Below are 26,731 nucleotides of genomic sequence, written 5' to 3'. Positions count from 1 at the left end.
GATACTTCAGAATATTGGAAACTAGATCCTAATTGTATTACTAATCTGCATGGTGTGCTGGATGCCTTCCATTCAGTCTACATGGGGAAGCAATTAAATCCCTCTTTGTTCAGTGAATGATAGTGGAAACAGGGAGTTTGATTGGATTGCAGTACTAAATGTGTCTGTGTGTCAGAAAAGAAGCAGAAAGCTAGCACAAAAGCCAGGAGACAGCCAGAAAAGTACTTTTAGGATGGCCTTCCTTCGGAAGAAGCAGAGAGAGAAAGCGCAAGAGCGCTTTGGGGCAGAGTGCTCACTGGAAAGAGGCTTGGAAGTGCAAGCCTGCTGTGTTCAGGGAAACAGGACTTTGTGTACATTCTTTGTACATAAACAAGACTGCACTCAAGAAATACCTGACTCCATCATCAATTTCTCCTCCTAATGGAAACAACCTGCAAAGCCCCAAGCATCGATTAACCACTCAGACCTGAGGGACAACAGTATGACAACTTGTTCTCTTTACAGTCCTTCATCTCCACTCCTCTCCATTTGTTTGTCTCAGCAACGTGTTTCATCATGTCACAGCCAAAATGGCGAGTTCTTTGGGGCTAGGACTGTTTTTTTTTTAATTGCATGTCTGCACAGCTCCTAACACGATTGAGCTCTGATCCTGTACTGGTACTTGTAGCTGCTACAATAAACAATTCTCCCCAATCTTCAGATCTACCATTCTGGAAGCTGGGGATCTCAGAAGTATAAGGATGCACAAACCATCCTCTTTCTTCTAGGAATACCCACTGCACAGAGGTCTAGGACCAGGAGATTGTGCAAAGTTGCTCTGTCAGCACTATGCCCCCTGGATATCCCTTATAAATCTTCAGGGAATTGGTTAAATCAGCTTTCTACCTGCTTTCAGCAACTGGAGCAGACCCAAGAATCCACATGTGTGCTGAAAAACATATGAGAATTCACTTGTGGCAATGGTATTTTCAAATTAGAGTGCAGTGGTCCAGCCAAATGCATACCTAACTTGTTAAAAGAATGTAGGGTGATCCAGATAATGGCTCTGACATAAATATAAAGGGAAGGGTAAACACCTTTAAATCCCTCCTGGCCAGAGGAAAAACCCTTTCACCTGTAAAGGATTAAGAAGCTAAGATAACCTCGCTGGCACCTGACCAAAGTGACCAATGAGGAGACAAGATACTTTCAAAGCTGGGGGGGACGACGCGGGGGGGGACAAAGGGTCCTCTCTGTCTGTGTGTTTTTTTCGCCAGGACCAGAGCAGGAATGCAGGTCAGAACTCCTGTAAAGAGTCAGTAAGCAATCTAGTTAGATATGCATTAAATTCTGTTTTGTTTAAATGGCTGATAAAATAAGTTGTGCTGAATGGAATGTATATTCCTGTTTTTGTGTCTTTTTGTAACTTAAGGTTTTGCCTAGAGGGATTCTCTATGTTTTGAATCTGATTACCCTGTAAGGTATTTACCATCCTGATTTTACAGAGGTGATTCTTTTACTTTTTCTTTAATTAAAATTCTTCTTTTAAGAACCTGATTGCTTTTTCATTGTTCTTAAGATCCAAGGGTTTGGATCTGTGTTCACCTATGCAAATTGGTGAGGATGTTCATCAAGCCTTCCCCAGGAAAGGGGGTGTGGTGCTTGGGGGGATATTTTTGGGGGGAGACGTTTCCAAGTGGGCACTTCCCCTGTTCTTTGTGTAACACTTTGGTGGTGGCAGCTTTTAACCTAAGCTGGTAAGAATAAGCTTAGGGGGGTCTTTCATGCAGGTCCCCACATCTGTACCCTAGAGTTCAGAGTGGGGAAGGAACCTTGACAGGCTCCGATTTCAAAAACTCTGCATCCACCTAATTTCTGCATACAGTTTCCACAATTGTGCATACACATATTTCAAAACATGCCATGACATGCTGGGCCATTATATGGTGTCAGATAAAAGCTAAGTTCTGTACAGCTATGACTCCATATCAGATAACTACCTAACCAATAAAACAGCATCTGAACCACCTAGCCAAAACAAATAAAATGCTTTTAAAAGTCCCAGATCTGATAGTGTTTTAATCAGAGCAGCAGGTTAGTTCTATACCAGGACTGTTTTCTTTTCTGCTTCTTTAGGATCATTTGAAGAAGTGACCTCAACTGCAGTGAATGAGTGTACAATTGCCGGTTAGATTACTACACTGTCATCTGCATGTGCGTTCACCATGATGGTGGTTCGTGTCCATGGAAATAACAAGATACATGCCACTTATTACCTTGATCAGTTCCTTGTATGTTGTTTCCATTTCCACCCCACTTTGTCAGTAGTTGAGGGTTATATTTTGATTTTGTCTTTTTAGATTGTAAGATTGGTGAAGTAAGGGGCTGTATCTAGGTAGCTAGCCCCACTTGGGCTGACAATGGGGTTTGAACCTGAGACCTTCAGCATGCTAAGCATAACCCTCTGTCTCTGACCTAAAGAACCAGCTGCCTGATTCAAAGCCCACCAAAATTAATTAAAAGACTCCCATTGACTTCAATGGGCTTTGGATCAGGCTCTATCTCTGCTACTTAGGAGCTGTTAGCTCTAGCAGACCCATAAACGCTTGTGGAGCAGCCACTAGAGGGAGCTATGTAACACAAAATAAACAGTGGGTGACACTTTTACAGCACCTAGCACATTTTGGGCTCTACAGAAATATAAATAATGATATTTTATGTGTAGTAATAGTAATTTCACATGCAAAGTAGCCACACAAATGTTTTCATACTATTACAAGAGCATTTACGTGCCTCTGGTCAGTTATAAAGATTGTCTCCATTATTTACATATGTAGCTTTCATTGCTGTATGCAAGCAGAATTGTAAACTCACTATGAGAATTGCTTAAAAAGTTACCACCCACAAGTTTTGAACAAGGCTCCCTCAGATCCTCTTGTTCAAAGATTCTGCTTACCAGTTTAAAAAACTTCCTCAAGTTTGTTTTGGGGTTTTTATTTTCTTCTCTTCTAGGTTTTACTTCTGCAGTTTCTGGGCTTTTAGTCTCATCTTTGTCAGGAGCCACTGCTTCTAAGGATGCCTCCACTTTCTCATTGATTACAACCTCTGTGTCTTCTGGTGCAGTCTAGGGTTATTTTTGACAAATATTAAGAAGGCAGAAAATCATTCATCTGTCATACTCTTTAAATCAGTACTTTTTTGTAATGCTGTTATAATGTAACAATGATGTCTTGAGTTAGAAATGCAGGAATTCTATACAGAAAGAATGAACATCAGGTACAATTATTCTATGAATTGCATTACATCCTTTGGGGCCCCCAGTCAGGAAAGCACTGAAGCATGTGCTTAAGTCCATCCCTATTTAAGAAAATGCTTAAATCAGTGCGATTTAAGCGCAAACTTTGTTAGACACGTGTTTGAGAACTTTCCTGAAAAAAAGTGCTTTCTTGAATTGGGGCCTTAGTTCCCAAGTACAATATTCACCTTTACTCAAAATTTAAAACAAAAATGTAATCAACATAGAATGTGAACACTTACAGTGGTATAAATCAGGAGTAATTTCATTAAAATCAGTTATACTTCTCTAAAATGGGCATGAGTGAGAGGAGGATCAGGCCCAGGGGTTTGTAAACAGAAATGGGAATAAGATTTAATAACTTGTGAAAACAATAGTGGGTCTAATTCTTCACTGGCTTTCACCGGGATTAGTCACTCAGACCAGTGCAAAGGAAATCTGGGGTGGATGAAAGACATCAGACTCAGAATTCTCAACTCAGTCATATCAGTAGTGCTCTCCCATCCCCCTCCCCCCCTCCCCCCACTTTGCACAGGTGTAAATAACTACATGAGCTGCAAGGTAATGGAGAATCAGATCCATTATCTTACCAAGATCCTGATCCTATGGGGTCTAGAACACCTCCTGAGTGTGCTCAACTTCCACTGGAATTCATGAAAGTTAATACATGCTCAGCAATTTGCAAGAGGTGCTCTGCATTTAGCAGGATTGGGGTCCAAATGAGCTCTAAAGTATTAATGAAAAATTGTGTCTATTCACTTGAATGCCTCATTCCACAGTCTACTTAGGGCCACACCTCTGAGAGCTTATCGTGTTCAACCAAACTTCACAATACAGAGAACACAACCAGGAGGAACATAGGTGCCTCATTGATGTATGGATGCTTCAGATCCCACCTGGGTATGGGCTAAACGTGCATTTCCTTGGCTGACTGCTCTCTCTTTTATAACTGCGCAGGTACATAGGTGCTGGAACTAGGTGTGCTCCTGCACTCCCTGGCTTGAAGTGGTTTCCATCATATACGGGGTTTACAGTTTGATCAGTGGCTCTCAGCACCCCCACTATACAAACTGTTATAACGCTCCTGCCCAGGTAGACCCCCCCCAAAAGGACTTTCTCCTGTGCACAAAAGAAATGTTAATTAATTCGGAACTCACAGTCACCATATAGAGAAGCATCTTCCTTTCTGTCTTAGAGACCAAGCTATTCGCATGGAAATAACCTGAATAATTTGATCTGAACACAGCCTTTGCAGCATTTTACAGCCAATTGCAGAATGATGCATAACATCATAAACGCATCTTACTTTGCATTCAGCCCCTTAAACACTGAACTAAAATGAAAGTAGTTACACTAGACGTTGACATTTAGACATGACCTGCTGTTTACATTGCCAACAAAGTGAATATAATTTAAAATATTGTACAAAGCAACTGCTGCAAATGTGTCACATCGATTTATAGACATTCATGCAATATTTATGTACATTGTATAGAGTTACTTTTAATGTACGAGCCTATATGGTGACCTCCTCTTGGTTTACACACTGGGGATTGAATTGGGGACCTAAAAAGCATGAGCTGCTACAGTTTGAACTAAAGAACCACGGCTCTATTGCTATAGGCTGTAACAACTGCTATCCTCCATGTCCTGGGCACAGAGGGGAACTGTAACATGCACACGCGGGTGCCATGGTATAAAGCACATCATCTGAATTTTTGAAAAGGGGGTTGCCGAAGTGCATGAATAATCTTCAGTAAATAATCCTGATTGTCTGGATATAATGCAACATTTGTGGGTGAAATGCATGGAGACTGGTGCGGGAGGATATCCCCCCCCCATCCCATCTCAAAGGCTCTACAGCACAACCCCCCCTTCCCCATGACTGTTCCTTCAGCTGATAAATGACAAGTGGCTGTAGGCGCTCTGCACCATGCATGTGAAGGGCCCACAGGAGCTCTCTAATTGTTCATCCCTACTGCCAACGCTGCCCTTTCTTACTATTTTGTTTTGATCATTTGGACCCATTAAGGGTTCAACTGCAGCTTTGCTACAAGCCCCGAGGTCATAGTCACACTGCCTCAGGACCAGGCATAGTCAGTCTGCTTACTGGTTCTCCCCAGGCTCCAGGAGAAAGGTAATTTGAGCCAGCCCTGTACCTGCAGATAACTTCCCCTGCCACTCCAGCTCCACTGCTCCAGAGAGCACACTTGAGGGGCAGAACCAAGGCTCTTCTAATCCTGCTCTTGCCCACCCATTCCCCGCCAACCTGCGTGGAAGTGGGAGTAGCGACCCAGTGCAAGTTGTCTCTTCCCACCCCATGCTGCCATTGGTAATGTGTGTATTGACCTCCTTACTCCCCTGCTCAGGTACATAGCCATGGTCACAACTGTGCCCTACGTATCTACAGGCAAAATTTTGCCATCCTGATTCACACTGCATAGCACCTTCCCACACAAGTAATCCCATTAATTGCAATAATACCCCTAACAGCACCCTCCAATGTAAGTATGACATTGGATTGGACCGTATATTAGTTCAGAGAAATTAGCCTCAGATTTCCTAGCATGCATTGAAACAGATTGTAATATATTGCTAAACACGGGTTTGTCTGATCTATTTTTTTTTCTGGGCATTTTTTCTATTTTTTTCCTGGGCATTTTTTTCCTTTTTCAATGGGATGAACAGTATTTTGATAGGAATCAAGATTAGATGTTCACAATCGTAACTTTTTCCAGCATTACATTTAATTGCAATGTTCCTCTTCTAGAAATTCCTGTGTGCATCTAAAATGTGTTTAAAAATTACTCTATGAACAGAATTTAAGTGTATGAAAGTTAATTAAACAGTTAATTGATAGTAATAATTTTAATCTGTATTTCTATTTGATCTGCATTATGAATACACACAATCAATTCACCATTTCTTTGCTAGAAGGAAACGGATCATTGCATGAGCTGGAAGAGTGGCTCAGTAAGGCAATGACTTAGCTTCAAGGAGCTCATCTTTCAAAGATTAGCATTTGGAATCCTATTACAGCTACTGCTGTTACAGCTGCAGCCCGAATGAGTTTTCTCTCAAGCGCTTTCTGTGCAGGGGGTTTAGTTTCTCTAGCGATAACAATTGCATCCTGGGAGGAAATGCCAAATACTGGGGGGAAGGAAGGAAGAAAGAAGTGCTGCTGTCTGTTAGAAAATATTAAGAGATAATCAGCCATTCAGAGGGATTAATTTGTTGAATATTCCATGCCTTACAACATTATACTTACAATAGTGAGGTACTTTTATTCATTGGTCACTGGACTGTACAATTTAAGAGTAGGTAATTTAGAGTCAGAAAAATTTAGGAAAGTTAAATAAAACTTCCAATTTAAAAATAATATCAAACCTACTTTATAAACGCAATTACAGAGCCAGATTTTTTTAAAATAGGCATGTACAAAATGCACATCTAATTTGCAGTGATGACAACTGCATATGAAATCTCTCATTTTACCTGAGCAATGTTGCTAATACACATTTTAATTAGGCATCCCACAGTGTTCCTGAAGAAATTATAAGGTGCCTTGTCTGGAGTTCTTAGCCTGCTATTAGGAATGATATTTTTGTAATAATTTGGTTATAATTATTACGAGGAAGGAATCCTGTACAATTGCATATGTGTGTGCACATACCCTAGAACACCCTTTTATAATTTTCAAAGTTTTTAAAGTATTTCCATTAACTTGACCTGGAGGTGGAACTTTGTATACAGTTATCACATCAGGGTTTCTTTATACTTACAAATATACATCAAATCTAATTGTTTTTAAAGGCTAGATATGTGCTGGCTTTGGAACTCAGGTCAGATCTGTGAATTATTTTTCAAATGTAGATGTTATTATATAATTACCCCTTACTACCGCATTCACACTTTGCATTACATACATGTTGATCCACTATTCTCAGTCAGAACTTTGTGTGCACTTTATAGGTTGTACATTTGTGTGCCTAATTTGCACAGCCCAGTACTGCAACTGTCAGAGCTTCTGTGCTAATTGATCATCACAGGTGAAATTCCTACCCTCCTGAAATCAATGAGTGTGTTCTCATTGCCTTCAACCGGGTCAGGATTTCACCCCATGCTTCTAACCAGTCACTGATAGATGAAATCCCTATAGCCATTTTGAGTGCTGTTACTAGATGTGTGTGTGTACATATTGGATGCACAATTGCATGTGCTTTTGTCATATTATATCTATTTTCTAAAACCCCTCAGCCTGAGTCACAGGGTTTGTGTATGCTACCGAGATCCATACCGGAATAGCTATGCCAGCATAGCTTTGTATTGTAGATGCAGAAGAGGTTTTTCTGTTGGTGTAGGAACATCACCTCCCTGAATGATGATAGATACATTGACAGAAGCTCTCTTCCATCAACATAACTGTGTCTATGCTGTGGGTTATGGCTGCACAGCCTCATCGGTCAGGGGTATTTTTTTTTTTCACATCCTGACTGACATAGCTATGCTGATATAATTTTCAAGTGTAGACCAAACTACACTCTCTCTCTCTATTTCCTACAGCATTGTATACTGTAGATATGCCGCTATAGCTTCTGAATTACAGGCCTGGCCCGTTGTTTCAGCATGATGAATGAGACAGGAAAATGACTACCCTCATCCTGTCAAGACCTATTTTGTGTGTTATACTTACAAAAATGCATTTGAGAGTTACTTATTTTCCTTCAGCCCTGTAAGGTTCAGACCTTTCATATTATGCTTTACATGCTATAATGATGATTTAACTTTCAGATCTTATTTTAAAATACTTCACTCTAGAAAATGAAACTCCTTCTGACTGTGCTTTGTAAATAAAAGCTGAAAGAGAACACTGGACCTGCTGTACAAACTGCAAAATCCACACCATTGCTGCCATGACATCATAAAGAAAATGTCACTCCTATAACTACAAAGATAGTTTCCAAACTGCTGCTGTGATTCTGTTAACTTCCAGTTTTATTTCCACATCTTGGTTGACATACCGATGCTTGGCTGTATTTAGTTTTTCCGTGCAGGATGTTTCAATGGAATGCAAAAGCTTTTAAACTTACACACAAAGCAATAAAGGGTCAAATTCTTACTTTCATTGCAAAGTATGAACAATTGGGCTCTGTAGAAGGGACTCCATGCATGGGTTGAGGGAGGGCACTGGACATAGAAAACCGAAATCTTTTATACAAGACTTCTCTTCTCGAAACCCTGCTAACTCATAAGGGGTTAATACCCAATAACATATTCAATATTTAAACAGTTATATTCTTCATACCATTAAACCTCAAGAGGAAGTATGGGCCACTGGTTACTTGCCTGGGATTCTGGAGATTCATAGATACTAAGGTCATAAGGGACCATTATGATCATTTAGTCTGACCTCCTGCACAACGCAGGCCACAGAATTTCACCCACCCACTCCTGCGAAAAACCTCTCACCTATGTCTGAGCTATTGAAGTCCTCCAATCGTGGTTTAAAGACTTCAAGGAGCAGAGAATCCTCCAGCAAGTGACCCGTGCCCCATGCTACAGAGGAAGGCAAAAAACCTCCAGGGCCTCTTCCAATCTGCACTGGAGGAAAATTCCTTCTGACCCCAAATATGGTGGTCAGCTAAACCATGAGCATATGGGCAAGATTCACCAGCCAGATACTACAGAAAATTCTTTCCTGGGTAACTCAGATCCTTCCCTACTCTGCCACAGACCTCCTGTATGACCTTGGGCAAGTCACTTAGGCCCAGGAGGGATTCAGAGCTCAGACACTAATTTACACAAACCTCTCACCATTTTACCTAAGTTTTCTATTGAAAAAGGAACAGGGAACAATAGGAGGTTGGACTGCACTGGGAGTTAGGCACCTACATATCTTTTGAGGGTTTGAGTCTTAGGGCTTGTTGAAATGATGCATTAGTCCAGGGGTTCTTTCTGAGGCCCCCCCCCAACATGCTATAAAAACTCCATGGCCCACCTGTGCCACAATGTTTTTCTGCATGTAAAAGGCAGGGCCAGCATTAGGGGGTAGCAAGCAGGCATTTGCCTGGGGCCCCACGCCACAAGGGGCCCTGTGAAGCTAAGTTGCTCAGGCTTTGGCTTCAGCCCTGGGTGGCGGGAGTTGGAACCCGAGGCTTCAACCCCATGTGGTCAGATTTCGGCTTGCTGTGGCCCAGGGCAGAAAGTCTAATACCGTCCCTGCTTGGCAGATCCCCTGAAACCTGCTTGGGGGCTCCCCAGTGGGCCCCAGACCCCTGGTTGAGAACCACTGCATTAGTCCACACCAGCCAGACTGTAAATTCTAGTGCACACCAATGTGTGGTGCACTAACTGTCTGTGTGAACCCTACTGGCTCACACTTAAAGTTCCCCAGTGCATGTTGCTGTACTGGGACTACATCAAAGCTCACCAGGGAACTTTAAGTGTGAGCCAGCAGGGTTCACGCAGACAGTTAGTACACGACACACTGGTGTACAACGGAATTTACACCTCCAGTAGTGCAGACTAACACACCATGTAGACAAGCCTCATGTCTCTGTTTCCCATCTATAATATGGGAATATTAGTACTTCCCTGGGGTATTGAGAGTCATTCAGACACAATAATAATGGGGGCCATGTAGGTACCTAAGATTAAGACAGAAAGGACATTGGTCTATGATCCCTGACTTTGGATATCCCAAATGGTTTCTTTTTATAGTTTCTCGGCAGGTTGTAGAAAAAGGCTCTGAAATGTTGACTTGGATTGTAAGTAGGATTTAGAGTCCATTCACAGGGTGGTATTTCATCCCACATTAACTTTTATAATACAGTGCCGAGAAAGGTCAAAGTAGATTTCTTTTAGTAATGGATGAACCTGTTGGGATTATTGTTCAATTTGGAGCTGCAAAGCAGCAATCCCACAAAACACAGTAAGAACATCCCCAGAATTCAGGAGTTATAAATGATTTGATTTTTCTTTTGTGAGAACTGCCAATGCTATTAATATAGTATATACTATGCACATATTAATATATATATTAATTATACTATATTAGTATATAGTAGATACTAAATGAGAGTATTGGGAAGTCATGCTACATTGTATTCTACTTACTTTACTTATGCTAAAGTATACATCCCACAATACCTTTTAACAGTACAATTCAGCATTTGGCATAGGCAGACAGGAAACCTGTCAAAGTCAAGATACATAAATGTTCTGCCCTGGTACAGGCTTGGGGTGTGCCTCAACGCCCATTGGCACCAGGGATGTACTGTCCAAAACAAAAGACAATGAAAGGACAGAATTGGTTATGGATGGTCAACAAACTTTGAATGATTTTACATTAACTTACATTCTCCTCTAGGGTTTGGCCCGTCTTCCTCTGTACTCAACAAAGCAATAATAAAAATTAAAAATGACACTGTGTTCTGTGATTAGTTTTAAAAGGCGGACTCTACAATTTGTATAATAATAAATTATAGGGAGAACAATTTTATCAACTTTATTTGTCTTGAATACACGGTGATATTCCTATAGCCATAAATTACATTGACTGAGCTTTCTGGATTTATAAGTCGAAATTCTGCTGTCAGTTACACTGGGGTAAATTGGAATTAATTTCACAAAATTCAAGAGTCACTCCTGATTTACACCAATGTGACTGAGCTTAAATTCCTTAAAAAGAGAGAAAACAGACTTTGCAGAGAGCAAGCCCAAACCTTAGAATAATATTTCAAGGCAAATACCTTGTTTGAAGGAATAAAATGAAATCCACCCACTAGCCTCACTATTACAGAGATACCATTGTATTTTTATTATTTAAAATAATAATTTTCTCAGCCTCTTATAACAGTATTTTACAGCTTTTTTGCTCCTTTGTTAGTTGGAAAGTACTGTTCTGCTTCCTGTAAGATACTGTTACCTGTTTCTTTTCCTATAAAAACTTAGTTAAAGTGGTAATGGTGGTTTGTGCATAAGTTATTGTCTAAGCTCTGAATCCTTCCTCTGACTTACAAGACTTTTAGGCCTTCCTACAATTCATAACTGGTGTTGTACCAGTACCTAGGAGTTTTCAGTTCAGTGTTTTCTTTTATGTTAGCACTATACAAAATGCAGTGAAAGTGAAAATGTAATTTATTTTTGGGCCTGATGTAACGAGCTGGCTATAAGGCTTTGTTTCATTTCCTGAGCATCCTTTCTTAAGTTTAATGTAAATACTATACTTTGCCTTCTGTATTATTCTCACATGGCAGCTTGAGCTTGCTGCTCTCTGAGTCTAATCTCCACCCTGCATAGGACTCGACTTCTCTATTTTTCTTGGGCCATGCATTTGCTAGCTAACAAACCAAGCTGTATTTTCTTTTAATGCATAAGTATTAATTAATGAGTTCCTCTTTTGCAATTTTTTAATTTAAAAAAAAAATGCAGCTGAGTGTGATTTTGATCTCTACTGCTTAAGAGGCACATGGCAGAACTCAATAGCCCAGTGGGAGAAGTAGAATGGCTTTAAGCCACTTTTGTGCCCTTCTGATTTTGGGTGGCCCCTGTGTAACTTAGAAAGGTTCTGTTTAAGTTATTGCAGCCTGTCCCTGCTGGCTTGTGGGAAGTGGCGCTGTCCAGAACCTCTATAGTGCTATATGCTATGGCCCAGCTTTTGATACACGTCCCAACCCTAGCCCCACCCGAGCATGCCTGCTACATTAGGACTTTCAAGGGGCTCCTCAGAAATCAGCTGTGCCTGTTTTTCCCAGTTACTATACAAGGGATCTTCCCTTTTAAAGCCCCTTTATGTTGCTTTGGCCCCTTGAGGCAGGATAAAAAGACCAGAGTTCAGATGATATCCTGACCCTCTACTCCCATGCAACTTTGCCAGTAGTACTTTCTGTAGTGGAGGTTGACAACGCGCTTCAGAGACTCGATAAGGCCTGGGCAATACATTATAACCACCTTCTCCACCCAAATATTCATTTTCCTTCTTTATGGCACGCACCCTTCAGGTACTGTTTGCTCTGCAAATTCCATGCTAATGACTCAGTGCTGAAGGTTGCTGTTTGGTACATGCTTATCATACCTGCTGGACAGCTTGCTGGCTATACTGTCAATAGATGAAGCCTCCCATCTCAGTAACAGAGGCAGGTCTTTTGCTGATACATCTATGACCTCAAAACTGTAACTACTTCAAATTGTGATTTTCCCCTCCAAAATGTATCCATTATTTGAGATAATTTACTGACCAATTTCCCTGAATTCTTCTTAGCCTGCAGCTTGTTTGTAATTATTTGATATTCAAAATGGCCATGTGGTATATTTCTATGCCGAGATATGTTCCAGTCCTGGAATCAGGTTTCCAGTGCAAATACTTGTAATTACAAATGCAAAATTTGCTTTTCCATTAATATTCACCATTTGCTTAAAAAATAGAAAGGCTACGTTGGTAAACATTCCAGCCATTTGTGAGAATATTCCTGGAAAGTGATCACAAAATAGGGCCAAACACAGCAGAAGTGAATTAATTTGGAGAGTTAAACAAGCATTCACAGATATTATTTTGCACTGTTTACCGAGCTCTAATTAAAGCATTAGCACTACAGTCTGTTGACAGTCACTTCATTCGTTATATTTTGAAGTGAAAGCTCCTTTTAGAGACAAGCATTTTAGATTCCAGGGAGTCCTGCTGGAAAGGGAGAAGTAACTGGATCCGTTTGTTGATTGTTTCTGTTTGTTAGTTCAAAAGAAGCACTACACATTGGTGTGAATTACACATACTTATTTTGAACTGCTACTAGCTTCTGCTCTCTAACAACTAAGGAAAGAGAGCAATACGTTAAGTATGCAAAAGGAATTGATAAAGTAAAAATAAAAACCAACAAGCAATATCTCCAAAGCAACTCGAGTTTCAGGCTAACCTATGAGGGGGGAAATCATTTTGTGCCTTTATGCACTTCTTTGGCCTCAGCTGATTAGGTCACCAAGATTCCTGGTAAAAGGAAATATAATATATTCCTCTATCAAGAAAACCTAAGGAAGTGACACAAATCTTTTGCTGGTAAGGGATAATCATTCGAACCAAACAGGTAATTTTATTTTTTTAAAAACATCTAAATATAAAGGGCCAAATTCTGTTCTCAGCGACACCCATTTATATCTCTAGTAACTCCATTGAATTCAGTTCTCCCTGGTCAAATCAATGGAGTTATTATGGAGTTTGCACCAATGTAAGGTTCAGATTTGACCTACAGTACCCATTTCTCAAACAGAGAGAAGAGTGAGATTTTCAAAAGACAAAGGGCCTAATTTCCCACTGGTTTATACTCATGTAAACAAGATAAACTTCAGTGACTGTAAAACAGTGTATGTGGGAGAAGAACTGGATCCAAAGATTATTTTAAATTAACAGAATATAGCATCAGAAGCTCAGGTGGTGTAATTTAGCATCATTTCACTGGACTCAGTGAAGAGTTAATTCACACCAGCTGAGAACCTGGTTCATATTTTTAATTAGCCTAATTTTGACCATGCCTGCCATGTATGAGATAAGATAAAATAATTCTTCCATGACAATCAACCTTCCTTTGACAACAACTAGTTCATTAATGGAGACAAAAGATACATTTTCATGTATTTTTAAATCAGCTACATTACAATGAGAGAGAGCGAGGGAACATGAATGAACATGAACACCCGACAGGGAGTTGTAGACTGGTGCAATGCATTATTTCAATCATTAAAGCCAAGCCAGGGATTTTATTATGAAGCAATTACAATATGTCTTGTTTCCTACCGAGAAAACAAAACATTTGAAAACAACACCTGTTCAGCGAACAATGCAAATATTTTTCAACTTGTCTGAGAAAAATCAAGCAACTTCTAAAGCTAGACAAACACTGCTTTGGATTAAATAAAAGCAAGACAGGGCTTTCAGACAAAATTCAAAACAAATTTTTTCCTGAGCTTTGTAAAACTTGGGCAATTTCTCCAATTTCTCTTATTTTTCATTGTCCCTTTATTTGGTTCCAATTAGCTCATGATATTTCTATCCCAGCTGGAAGCAGGCAAGACCAGAAATCTCACAACAAATCTTGTTCTCATAAGACTTCCAGCCAAAGTTTGCAGAATCAGGAAGTTTGGATAGTTCAAAATTAGGCAAAGATGGGCCCATGCAGCAAAATTTGGATCCTGGTTTCAAAGACCTCAAAAGTTCAGGGGTCTTTAGAATCATGCATTTGGTGAAGGCCCAACTATACTCAGAAATTTCTAAGGGTCACCCATATCTGCTGCAGCCTATGTTAGGTCTGCACAGAGATATGCAGAGCTCTCTATAGTCCCTGTCCACCACTGGGGCAAATTTCCACTCTGATCACCCAACACCATTTGGATGGTGAGGAACACAATAAACCCAAGGCTAGAGTGGGGCTGGTGCCAGAGCACGTGTGGGACTCTGGTCTTGCAGTAATAGTGTTTATTTTTGTTCCGAATTTTGAGGGCCACAAGAAACATTAGGTAGGATGGTCAAGCCCTTTTTGCAGGCTCAAGGAGATCCCACATGCCAGGAAGGACCTTGAGATGTCCTCATACCCCTTCAGTCTCCCTTCAGATTGACAGAGGTTAAAAAAAAAAAAGAAGAAGAAACAAATGGAGGGAGTTGCCTGGGCCTGTCATATTTGGACGGGGTTGTGGTGTGTGAGGGCAGCTGATATTTATACTGGATGGAACTCACCACAGTGCAGAAAGCCTCTGCACTACTTGAGTCCAATTGAAGCCCTCAGGAGAAGACTTTAGTGAGACTCCCCTAGTGCAGAGGCTTTGTGCTGGCCCTCTGTAGAGGGCAGAATCTCACTTATTAGTCCTAATGGAATTTTGGCCCATAAATCTTCAATGAGAGTTAATGTTCAGGAACAGATCTACATTTCCCTTCTTTCCTCTTACACAGTAGACTAGGTTACTTATTTATTAAAAATTTGACAACTTGGCTTAAGTGAATTTCTGGTACAACTCCCACTAACGTCAGTGAATTTACAACTTAATGGATTTGTCTCTTTGATTCAGCTGTTTCTCTTCTTATCCCATCTTGAGGCTCAGTATGCATCCTGCTCTGCATCTCCTTTGAGCCAGACATATTCAGAAAGTGGATATGGTTTCTGTAACAATATGAAACCTCTCAGATATCTCTTTCCCCACTTTACAGGCTTCCTTTTATTACAAATACCTGATTCATCCAATGCCATAGGAAAATAATAAACCCAGACAACTGCTTTAAACTGTCTTGGATGTGAAGAGAAACAAGCAAATCATGCTTGCTTCATCTGTGAAGTAGTAAGCACCACAAATGTTCAATGTTACTGGCATACAGAAACTATGTCTCCAATTCTTCTGCCCAGCAGAGAAATCATAGACAAAGAAGCTCATGGGCTTCATTTAATCAGTATCTACTTATTTGGAAGCATTTCATTTTTGGCATCTAAATTTGAACCGTAGCCCGGGGGGGCAGTTATTCACGATACAATGATTCAGTGTAGTTCCTCTGGTAAATAAAACTAGACAGGGCCCCGCCTTTTTGTATGTACCACAAAGAACCATAGAAACTGCAGCTTCATTTTCATAATTCTTGCTAGTTTCTATCAAATATATTGTTTTACCTAAGGGCTGCCAAGCAGTCAGTCTGAACCCACAAACTTATAAGCAAGTTCATTCTTGTTTGAAACCCATTAGAAGAAACAGACCAAGGGAGGGACAGATTTTCAGAGCGTCAGCATGAGTAAAACAAATAAATCAGGGGACTCCTAGAAAAAGAAACAGACTCTGTGACATTGCGTGTAAATATGATGTAACTGGAATATGCTTTGTGCAAAAGGTCTCTTGTGAGGTATCATTACAAAGCTTATAATCTACTGAGTGTGGTCATCCTATTTGTATGAATGTATCATTCTTGTATCTGAAACTAGGAATATGTAACATAACTCTGAGGTCCTACTGTAATTATGCAAAGTGTGGGCCATTAACGGTGGTTAAGAATCTTGATGGCTCCCATTGACTAGAACAATTGATTGTACATGGCTCTGTTTACTTGTAAGCCTTCCTGTATACATGGGTGTCAGCAAGTGGGTAACGAAGTCTTACAGTGACATGTGATCATGTCACCTGAACTGCAATCCATCTTTAACTTGGTGCTTTTCCATTTAGAAGGAGGGGTGGGAATCCAGAGAGAGACAAAGGATTCCCGCCTTGTGCCAAAGATATATTAGGGGGTGGACCAGAACAAAGGGGCCCTGTCATGTGGAATCTTCTGTTTTTCACCTAAGATGCCTCCTGGAACTAATAAGGATTGTACTGTGGAAAGGATTGGGCCCAGACAAGGAAGGAGTCTAGTTGTGAAAGAAGCGTATTGGAACATCTCTAAGGGTGAGATTTACCTGTATTCAGTTTCTTAGTGTATTACGCTTAGACTTGCATGTTTTGTTTTATTTTTCTTGGTAACTTATTTTATTCTGCCTGTTATTACTTGAAACCACTTAAATCCTACTTTTTATACTTAATAAAATCACTTTTGTTTATTAATTAACCCAAAGTAACCCAAAGAAAGCTTATGCTCAAACAAATTGGTTAGTCTCTAAGGTGCCACAAGTACTCCTTTTCTTTTTGCAAATACAGACTAACACGGCTGTTACTCTGAAACCAAAGTAAGTGATTAATACCTGGGCGAAGAAACAGCTGTGCATATCAGCTCTATATCAGTGCTATAGAGGGTGAACAATTTATTTATACATAAACTTTATACAGAGTAAAACGGATTTATTTGGGGTTTGAAACTGGGTGCCGGAGATAGGCAACTTGCTAAGCAGTTTTTGGTTAAAGTCTGCAGCTTTGGGGGCGTAAACCAGACCTGGGTCTGTGTTTGCAGCAAACTAGCATGTCTGGCTCAAAAAAGCAGGTGTTCTGGAGTTCCAAGCTGGCAGGGAAAATGGGCTCAGAGGCAATTCCAGCTCGTCAGGTGACAGTAACCAAGGGGGGGTCTCTGTGACCGAACCCATCACAGACTACTATGGAAATTACTCTAAAAACCTATAGAATTTATTAAAGAATAATATAATCTCTAAAGGATTTTTAAACCAACCTATATAATTTAATAGAGATTTATATCACCTATTCATAGGGTTAGCTCAAAAATTCTATAGGAAGTTATTACTCTTTATTAAGTCATATAGGCCTTTTCCAGAAGGGTCATAATTACACACTTGTAAAGGAAATACATGTGCAAATAACCATCAATAGCCATTTGCACAGGCAACTGCACAAAGCACATGCACAGTGGTGGTAACTGCACAGACATTCACACTTACCTACGTTGTCTAAAAATGTGACTCTGCTTAACTTCTTGGCTTTGGTTCCTTCATCAGGGAATCAGTTACATTATCTCCCCAAACTGCAGAGATGGGGAGCAGAGGAAACCATTCCGAAATCTAGACATACCTTTTTCCAGAAGAGTTTGCTCAATGGTGTGGAAGTAGGTGCAGGTCTCTCCTTAGCCATATCTTTGGGGGCTTCAGTAGTTGCTGCTGCTGCCTGCTTCTGAGCTGCGGGTTCAGGGGCTTTTGCAGTCTGCGATTCTTGAGAGGGAGGGGCATTTTTTTCAGATTTTACATTGACAGAGGTGACCGGCGGCTGTTCAGCACCCTAGAGACATACACAAAAATCGTTACAGCATCAATAAAACTTTGTAAAGGAAAACGGACTCAAAACACACTCAAGCATCACTCATGACAAGAGCGATGACGCAATAAACCACGCTCACCCAAGAAATATGACACAGTAGAGCACAACTTGTACAGCATCACTCATACAAATTGCATTGCCATACACTTCAGAGGTAAGTAATGCAGTGAACTCATGGCAGGGAAGATGTAAACTAAGTAGAAATCCATCCATTGCAAAGACTGTTAACTGTTACATTCATACATTGTGTCAGACCGGATGTGGCAGTGACATTAGTTAAAAAAATGACTATATATAAGTCATTTGGATGACTTATAAGTAATCCTACTCACTTGGGCATTAGTTGGCTCCTGGGCCTCTTTTGTGGACTAAAGGGAAACAAAGCACAAAGGTAAGTTTGTTTTGAACAATACCATTCTTCTCAGTTACACAGTGTAGGAATTGGTTGTATCTCTAATCATTTTCTTTTCAGTGAATACTTGTGTGTGTCAAAGTCCAGACTCCTGCTGCCATGTAAATTGAATTGGACTGCCCTGCTTCTACCAACCCTTTTTTAAGAAACAAGGCAGCTGTAGTTTGAGCAGCTCCAGCAATAAACCTTTTGCTTGACCTAGAGGAATTGCCCTTTAATGATACACACTACATCAGCTCTACCTTACTGGAGTAGAGCTGGCTTCTAAAAGGTCTTGGGCTTTCATGCTCACTTTATGGAAATCACCAAACTCAAACTCATCCACTAGTACACCAGTCACCTTTACTTGGTGCATTTTGTGTCCTTTTCCCAACAATTATTTATATCTTTAGAAACACTGGAGTTTCATGTCAGGTGCTTCGTGGCCAGTTCTCATGCATTTATTTTCACAGACTTGTACTTTCAAGAAAAAAAAAATCTCCAACTCATTTCCTAGTATAAGGCATAACAAATTAAAAACAACAACAACTAGACACAGCTTTTCAAAGGCACACATTTGTGTGTGTGTGCCTGTGTGTGCGCATATGCACATACAACCCTCAATACATGTGTACAAACCTTGGCTTATGTTTGTAGACGGGGACTGTTTGCAAAATGGTGTCTTTGAAAATCTGGGCCTAATTTCTGTGATAAGAAATGTTGAGTGATAAATGCTATACTGCGGCCTATATTCTGTAGCAAAACGCAGGTAAGATATTGCAGATAGTGCTGCAATAATTGCTTAATCAGGCCTTTAAATGTAGGTGGATCTGATTATACTAGGTGCGGCTGACGTAGAGAATTGTCTAGGATGGATTTTGGGCTATATAGGGCCATGTAATGTTTGTTTTTAATTTCTGTTTTGAGGCCTGGTTAATATTTGAGCTATGCCCATTACAAATGACCGTGCAAGTACATTTTTGTTGTTGTTATGATTGTTCGAGCATCAGGTCTTATTGCAGAGTTTTGCAAAGCACTGTATGCCCTACTTCAATACTGAAGATAAAGGTTCTGTACTCTGGAGACCTTTTGGGAGTAACATTTACCCAAGCTCAGAAGGTCTGCACACACCCTTTAAAGCAGCTGTGTTTTGCAGTAAGGCTATTCAGGAGGAGAGGGAGACGGCAAAGAGAGAAGCCGTGGGGCATCTCTGCACTCTAAAGGCCGTGGAGTGTGCCTGGAATATATCATCTCTGATTATCATCAACAGAGCAGACCATTGGGGCAGCCTAGGGAAGAAACCATGAGGTCCACACTTATGTGGATCCAGGGAGCTAGGAATTTCCAGTCTATAAACCGGTGTTGTAGCTACAGAGGGGCGGCACCAGTGGTTGGAGGTTGATTCCATTGCCCCCACCCCGCCTTCCTGCAGAGTTCCCTACCCAAGACCTGTTAACTCAGGGCGAATTTATATTTGTATGTAAACAATCAGGTAAAACTAGTGGTCTTAGTTGGGATTTGCTTTTTGATTTGGGAGTTTGTTCACATGAAAAGTGTGATCTTTGGATTTATTGCAACACTGGTAGCCTTGCAGCACACAGTTTATGCAACCAGATCCAAACTTCACTGAACCAGTTATCATGACTCTTGAGCTGCTCACTCCAAATAATAGGGCAGCTTAGATTAGGAAAGGAGTAGCTGAATTCTGTAAAAGGAAGAGAAGCAATAAATTAGAATATAGGGCAAATGCTCTTCCTGCTTCTCTAATTCTAGGCACCTTGCCATGCAGTTGGGAGATTTCTTGAAAGAACAGGTGTGAGTGTTCTGATGGAGACATGAATTTCCCCTTTTTGTGGTTAACTCCAATGATCCAGAGTAATTTACAGAACTCCAGGGTGAATGCCAGAAACTGACTTCAGCTATAATGCCTGAAAGTTAATTAATAATTTCTCTCCTCCCCAGATGGAATTTCATAAATCAATAAAGTTATATTTAAAAACTAGATCTGAGCATAAAGCGACATACACTCAGGATCTGAATAGCCAGATGCACAGGGATTCAGCTGGGAGAATCCCATCAAAGCTAACAAAATCCCAGGGTACCAGGCTTAATATGTTTCCAGTTATTAGGGTCCATGTTACTGCTCAGAAGCAACATTTGAAACTTGGTTTTTAGTATGCTTATTTTGACTAGAAGTTAGTATTTTATATAAGTGACAGCACTGAAAAACAATGGATTTTTTAATCATTGCTATCCTCCTTCAATTAGGATGGATACTTCAGGATTATTACTGAAGCTAACAAGACTATTAAATAGAAAAAACTCCAAGTAACCAAGGGTTCTCAAAATGAAGTGTTCACAGTTAAATTTTATTAAACCAATTAACCATCATTTTAAATACATTAGTTCTTTATCTAATTGCCTAAGATGTGTCATGTTTAAATTACAGTTTGTCATGTCACAGGACCAGAAGTTAAGACATGAGGAACTCCACTGTTAAGTTACTAATGTCAGATTTTGAAGCAAACCAAGACAAAGGACTGACCTTCCTGTGTTGGCACAAAAGGTAGTGCCCTGATTTGAGACCTCTGCCACAACTAACGGGGTAGTGTTTTAGCCTCAACTTTGAACTTTCTACCTTTTTCATTGGAGAGTGTCACAATTTGTAGTTCCAATATTACTTACACTTGTTTTATAGTGTGGTAATTTCTTACATATTTAAACACAAAACACCCACACACTCTGAAAAACACAATAAAAAAATCCCCACACAAGGAGGAATGAGTCAACATAAAAAGTATGCATTTTTAAATAGCTTTTAAAAACATATTAGCTAGTAATGTTTGACACTAGTGCAGGGTCTAGGGGGTAGGCTGTGACCAGCTAACTTATTTTAAATGCATTAAATACTCTACACTATTTAAAAATGTGTTAGTCAAAACATGTTAGCTGTCATGTTTTCAAAACATGACCTATTTTCCTCATCTAGACAGTGCCCAATAGTTTTAACTGCAGCGGAAAGACTGTCGTACCTTCCATGAGATTTAATGAGATGGAACATTTCCGGTCTAGAAAAAAAATGAAGGAACCTGGAACTTTTAGTGAACAGTGGAGAATAAAATGTTCTTGTCAGTTTTAAAGAGGTGCCTCCCCACCGCTAACCCTAACATAGCTACTTATTATAAAAGCCCCCTACTCCCAAAACATTCCAAGTGGGTGTCTGAGTGGAATTTTTGCATGCAATTAATATTATTTTCCTCCCTCAGCTAAAGGGTCTCTGACTCTACATTCTTTGGGATATAATGCTACTGTTCTTTGTCTCCCAACCACAGTGCATCACAACATAAATCTTGATCGTCCTTGTTAAGACAAAAGCTTTGATTAAGATTAACACACTGAATACTAGGACTGGGTTCAAAATTCTCGGTCAACACTTCTTTTTCCAATGGAAAACTGGATTTTCATGGGCAGTGTCTGCTTTCCTCACGTTTTCAGGAGGAAAAACAAAAAAGATTTTCAACCAAGAACAAAATTCAGTTTTCAGCCAAAAATGTTTCAGTTTTACAATGAGAATTCAAGCATTTCGGTGGAAAAATATCTCATTTTTCAACCACCTCTACTGAATACATGTTTGGGGTTATAGGCTCCAGTTCAGCAAAGTATTTAAGCACATGCCTGACTTTAAGCATGTGAATAGTCCAATTAAGTCAATGGGAATCTTTTCATTGTCTTCTTTAGAAGTTGGATTGGGCCCTTAGAGCTAGCATCCCATTGAAGGAGACCTTTTTTTTTTTTCATAATTCATTGTTTGTCAGTGCAAATCTTCTATGTATTCGGATTATGGCCATTGTATGTTTGGTTAGTGTTAATGACTTATTACAATAATAAAAGAACATAGGTTTTAGCAGATTAGAGGAATTCTTTCAGAATCCTGAATTCACAGATGGTATATGAGGGAAGTTTTTCCATGTTGCAAAACACTTTTTCCCCACAGGTTTTAGGTATATGCTTATGTAATTATTTTTCAAATTATTTAAGGGTTGACCAGATTCCGATTTCAATTGCACCATATTAAATCCCATCATTTTAATACTTCACCCTGCGACAAGAGCCATCTGTTACTTCTCAGGGTTCCACTTTTGCTAGAATCATATACAGACCTTATGCCTAAAGAATTTGCTAAATGTTTTGTGTCCTAACTTGGGACTCTCTGACTTCTTTTTCTTGGCTCCTTTAGCTTGGGATTCTGCTGGTGTCTTCTGAGCAGGATGCCCACCATGGCCCTTTTCCACTTTGGATTCCTTTTGTGCAACAGCATTCATAGTCTATTACATACTCCATTTCCTTTAATGCATTATTAATTATACATAATTAAGTATTAATTAATACATAATACAACACTTACATGTGGTGTATTAAAGTCAAACATTTCATTTCATCCACCTGGACAATAACATGCCAAAATAATGTTATATTTTTTGTTTAATCGTTATCTCTCAGTTCCCATGGACTTTGTTTTAGGTGAACAGTAGCAAAAATTTGACTGTCATCACTTGGCAAACCTCCTCTTTCTGTTACTTCAGTGGAATTCAGATGATTTGACCAGAGTTACAAATGAGAGAAGAATTTGTATGTGAATGTTTAATCTGAGTCCAGTGGGCCAAAGTCTGAATTAATTTACACCAATTAAATCCAAGATTAACTTCATTCCAGATTAAACTGGTATAAATGAGATCAGAATTTGGCCCCAAATTCATCATTATGCTAAGGCGGCAATTCTACAAAGATTAAAGCATGTACTTAATTTTGAGCACATGAATAGTTCCTTTGAGTTCAGATGGATTATTCATGTGCTTAAAATTAAGTGGGTGTGTAAATCTTTGCAGGGTCTGGGTTTATCTTTATTATTTAGGGTTTTTCTAATGCTGTATTGCTGATTATATAAAAAAGGTTCCTGAATAATATGTATAAATAATAAAAATGTATTAATCTTCCATTAATGCATTAATCTAAAATGCATGTTCAAAACATTCTGAGATATATGGAAATGTGTAAAACGCTTATGCAATGTCTACCAGTCATGTTGAAAAAATCAGAGAAATATTAGGAAGTGGGCAGGTACTAACGTTCTTAAAATCAGGAAGTAAATGTTTCAAAGTCACTCCATTGTATATTCCCTTAAAAGGACACTGCTTCTGAGAATGATCTTCCAATCTGAGCATGAATCAGGAGTATCCTACTCTCTGATACCAGATCTAGAAGTATAGTCTGGTTCAGGAATAGAATAGCCAATTCTATTCCTGAACCAGACTAACCCCATTACTGTAATAACATTAATGCCAATACTCTATAGAGTTCACGGGTAACAGCAGTTAAGATTTCTCCTTTATCCACCTCTTCTAAAACTTCAGCCCTTTTTATAAACGTATGAAAGTAAAATGGTGTTCAATAAAAACATTCAGTGTATTATACATGCTCTTTAAGATTATAGATTATAAAGCCAGAAGGGACCATTGTGATATTCTCATTTTAGGTGGGATGGTAGAATGTTTTATTTTATTTACATTTTATTTTTTTTATTTAATATATTTAATTAAATATATTTATTTAAATCTATGTTTGTTTTATTTTGCTATTTGCAAATGTCTTGGGCTTAATTCTGATCTCTTATACCACTGTAATTCCATTTATTGCAAACAAGGTACTCCTGATTTATATTTACATGAATGAATTAAAAATCAGGCCTACTACATTCAAAAGTATGAATATGCCAGATTAGACCAATCAAATCCAAAACGAAAACTACCAACTGATCACAGTTGTTTTTATTGAAAGCTTTGACCAATCAGAGTTGACTGACTTTTAGAAACCACAAGAACACTGAGTGATCCAAGTCCCAAAGCAATAAATATTGTTTGGTCTACAGTGCCATCAATTAAATTAAAGACACTATTGTTCACTGGATCGTGCAGGATAATATGAAGTATTTTGCAGGAAGCTCTGAAGCTGACATAGTATTAGATGTCATCCTGACACCTAGATCTTCCCTTGACACGTAGTTGCCCCTAACTCTGTCGCATACTATCTCTTGGATTTTTTATTATGTGATAGTTCAGTTAGCTATTAAGATTAGCAATGGCCAGTTCTTCTTTACCCTCTTCTGTTCTGCAGTGCTCATGATATACCCATGGCTCTGCTGAAGGGTTGAACATAGTGGGACAAAGTCAGGAGTACTGTGAAGGGTTGAATAGATGGTTCAGTTGAGGGCAGATTTGTTCCAGTCAAGTGGATAACTTTGTCCAATAACAACTTATAAAAAAACTCAGCTAATCCTATGACAGTGTGATTCAACAGAAGAAAAGAAATACAGATTTATTGTATTGGCCAAATTCTGCTTCTATTAACATGGGTGAAACTCCAATGACATCAATAAGGTTGCACCCATGTTTGGAGAGCATCTCTCTCTCTCTCAAAAATAGGTTAAATCCATAGGTATGTTGGTTAACAGCATGTTGGTGTGCTTTAAGATGCCAAATTCAACCCTAAAGTAGTTTGTTCTTTGTAGGCATGAAGGTGAGGATCTTCCTAACATTCTTTGGACAGATCTAAGGGTGTGTTTTCACTGTAGAGCTAACCCAGGTCATCAGCCACATTGAAAAGGCTTATCTGTGACTGCAGAGCCATTGGCCATTATCTTTGAAAACTCAGGGTGATTGGGGGATGTCCCAGATGATTGGAAAAAGGCAAATATAGTGCCCATCTTTAAAAAAGGGAAGAAGAAGAATCTGGGGAACTACAGCCTCACCTCAGTCCCCGGAAAAATCATGGAGCAGGTCCTCAAGGAATCCATTTTGAAGCACTTGGAGGAGAGGAAGGTGATCAGGAACAGTCAATATGGATTCACCAAGGGCAAGTCATGCCTGACCAACCTGATTGCCTTCTATGATGAGATAACTGACTCTGTGGATATGGACAAAGGGATGGACGTGATATACCTTGACTTTAGCAAAGCTTTTGATACAATTTCCTACAGTATTCTTGCCAGCAAGTTAAAAAAGTATGGATTGGATGAATGGAGGTGGATAGAAAGCTGACGAGATCGTCAGGCTCAACAAGTAGTGATCAATGGCTCAATGTCTAGTTGGCAGCCAGTACCAAGTGGAGTGCCCCAGGGGTTGGTCCTGGGACCAGTTTTGTTCAACATCTTCATTAATGATGTGGATGATGGGATGGATTGCAGCCCCAGCAAGTTCGCGGATGACACTAATCTGGGGGGAAAGGTAGATATGCTGGAGGGTAGGGGTATGGTCCAGAGTGACCTAGACAAATTGGAGGATTGGGCCAAAAGAAATCTGATGAGGTTCAACAAGGACAAGTGCAGAGTCCTGCACTTAGGACGGAAGAATCCCATGCACTGCTATAGGCTGGGGACTGACTGGCTAAGCGGCAGTTCTGCAGAAAAGGACCTGGGGATTACAGTGGACGAGAAGCTGGATATGAGTCAACGTGTGCCCTCGTTGCCAAGAAGGCTAACGGCATATTGGGCTGCATTAGTAGGAACATTGCCAGCAGACTGAGGGAAGTGATTATTCCCCTCTATTCGGCACTGGTGAGACCACATCTGGAGTATTGCATCCAGTTTTGGGCCCCCCCACTACAGAAGGGATGTGGACAAATTGGAGAGAGTCTAGCAGAGAGCAACAAAAATGATTAGGGGGCTGTGGCACATGACTTATGAGGAGAGGCCGAGGGAACTGGGCTTATTTAGTCTGCAGCAGAGAAGAGTGAGGGGGGATTTGATAGCAGCCTTCAACTGCCTGAAAGGGGGTTCCAAAGAGGATGGAGCTAGGCTGTTCTCAGTGGTGGCAGATGACAGAACAAGGAGCAATGGTCTCAAGTTGCAGTGTGGGAGGTCTAGGTTGGATGTTAGAAAAAACTATTTCACTAGGAGGGTGGTGAAGCACTGGAATGGGTTACCTAGGGAGGTGGTGGAATCTCCATCCTTAGAGGTTTTTAAGGCCCAGCTTGACAAAGCCCTGGCTGGGATGATTTAGTTGGGGTTGGCCCTGCTTTGAGCAGGGGGTTGGACTAGTTGACCTCCCGAGGTCTCTTCCAACTCTAATCTTCTATGATTCTATGAGCCAAGTTACTGCGTCACCACTGTGCTGCACTAAGACTTTTGGGGGCATATCCCATAGTTCTTGTGCTGCAGTAAGAAAAGATGCTCTATGATTCCTTCCCAGTGAATTCTGGGAGAATCTGTCTGTCCTGGGGGGAATTGTGGGAAGACCTGGAGGACTATCGGAACTCAAATGTGTCCTCACCGCAAAGTGGGTGGGTTACCAGTTCGA

General features: G+C 40.0%; 1 protein-coding gene across 5 annotated transcripts in view; it reads right to left on the bottom strand.

The window, feature by feature from the left end:
• Nucleotides 1-26,731, bottom strand: part of BCAS1 (brain enriched myelin associated protein 1) — a 63,569-nt gene that overhangs the window by 20,699 nt on the left and 16,139 nt on the right. For 2 of the 5 annotated variants that reach the window (XM_074969911.1, XM_074969912.1), the window contains exons 4-7: nt 22,541-22,681; nt 18,322-18,357; nt 17,747-17,950; nt 2,936-3,103 (exon numbers count right to left, since the gene is read on the bottom strand). In XM_074969911.1, the coding sequence (XP_074826012.1) occupies nt 2,936-3,103; nt 17,747-17,950; nt 18,322-18,357; nt 22,541-22,681 (549 nt within the window). The remainder of the gene's footprint in view (nt 1-2,935; nt 3,104-17,746; nt 17,951-18,321; nt 18,358-22,540; nt 22,682-26,731) is intronic. The other 3 variants (XM_074969914.1, XM_074969915.1, XM_074969913.1) reach the window with 2 other exon arrangements.

The sequence above is a fragment of the Natator depressus genome, chromosome 13 (assembly GCF_965152275.1).
Source record: "Natator depressus isolate rNatDep1 chromosome 13, rNatDep2.hap1, whole genome shotgun sequence".
Taxonomy (NCBI): Eukaryota; Metazoa; Chordata; order Testudines; family Cheloniidae; genus Natator; species Natator depressus.
The sequence above is the reverse complement of the archived record's forward strand: the minus strand, read 5'-3'. Positions and strand labels throughout refer to the sequence as shown.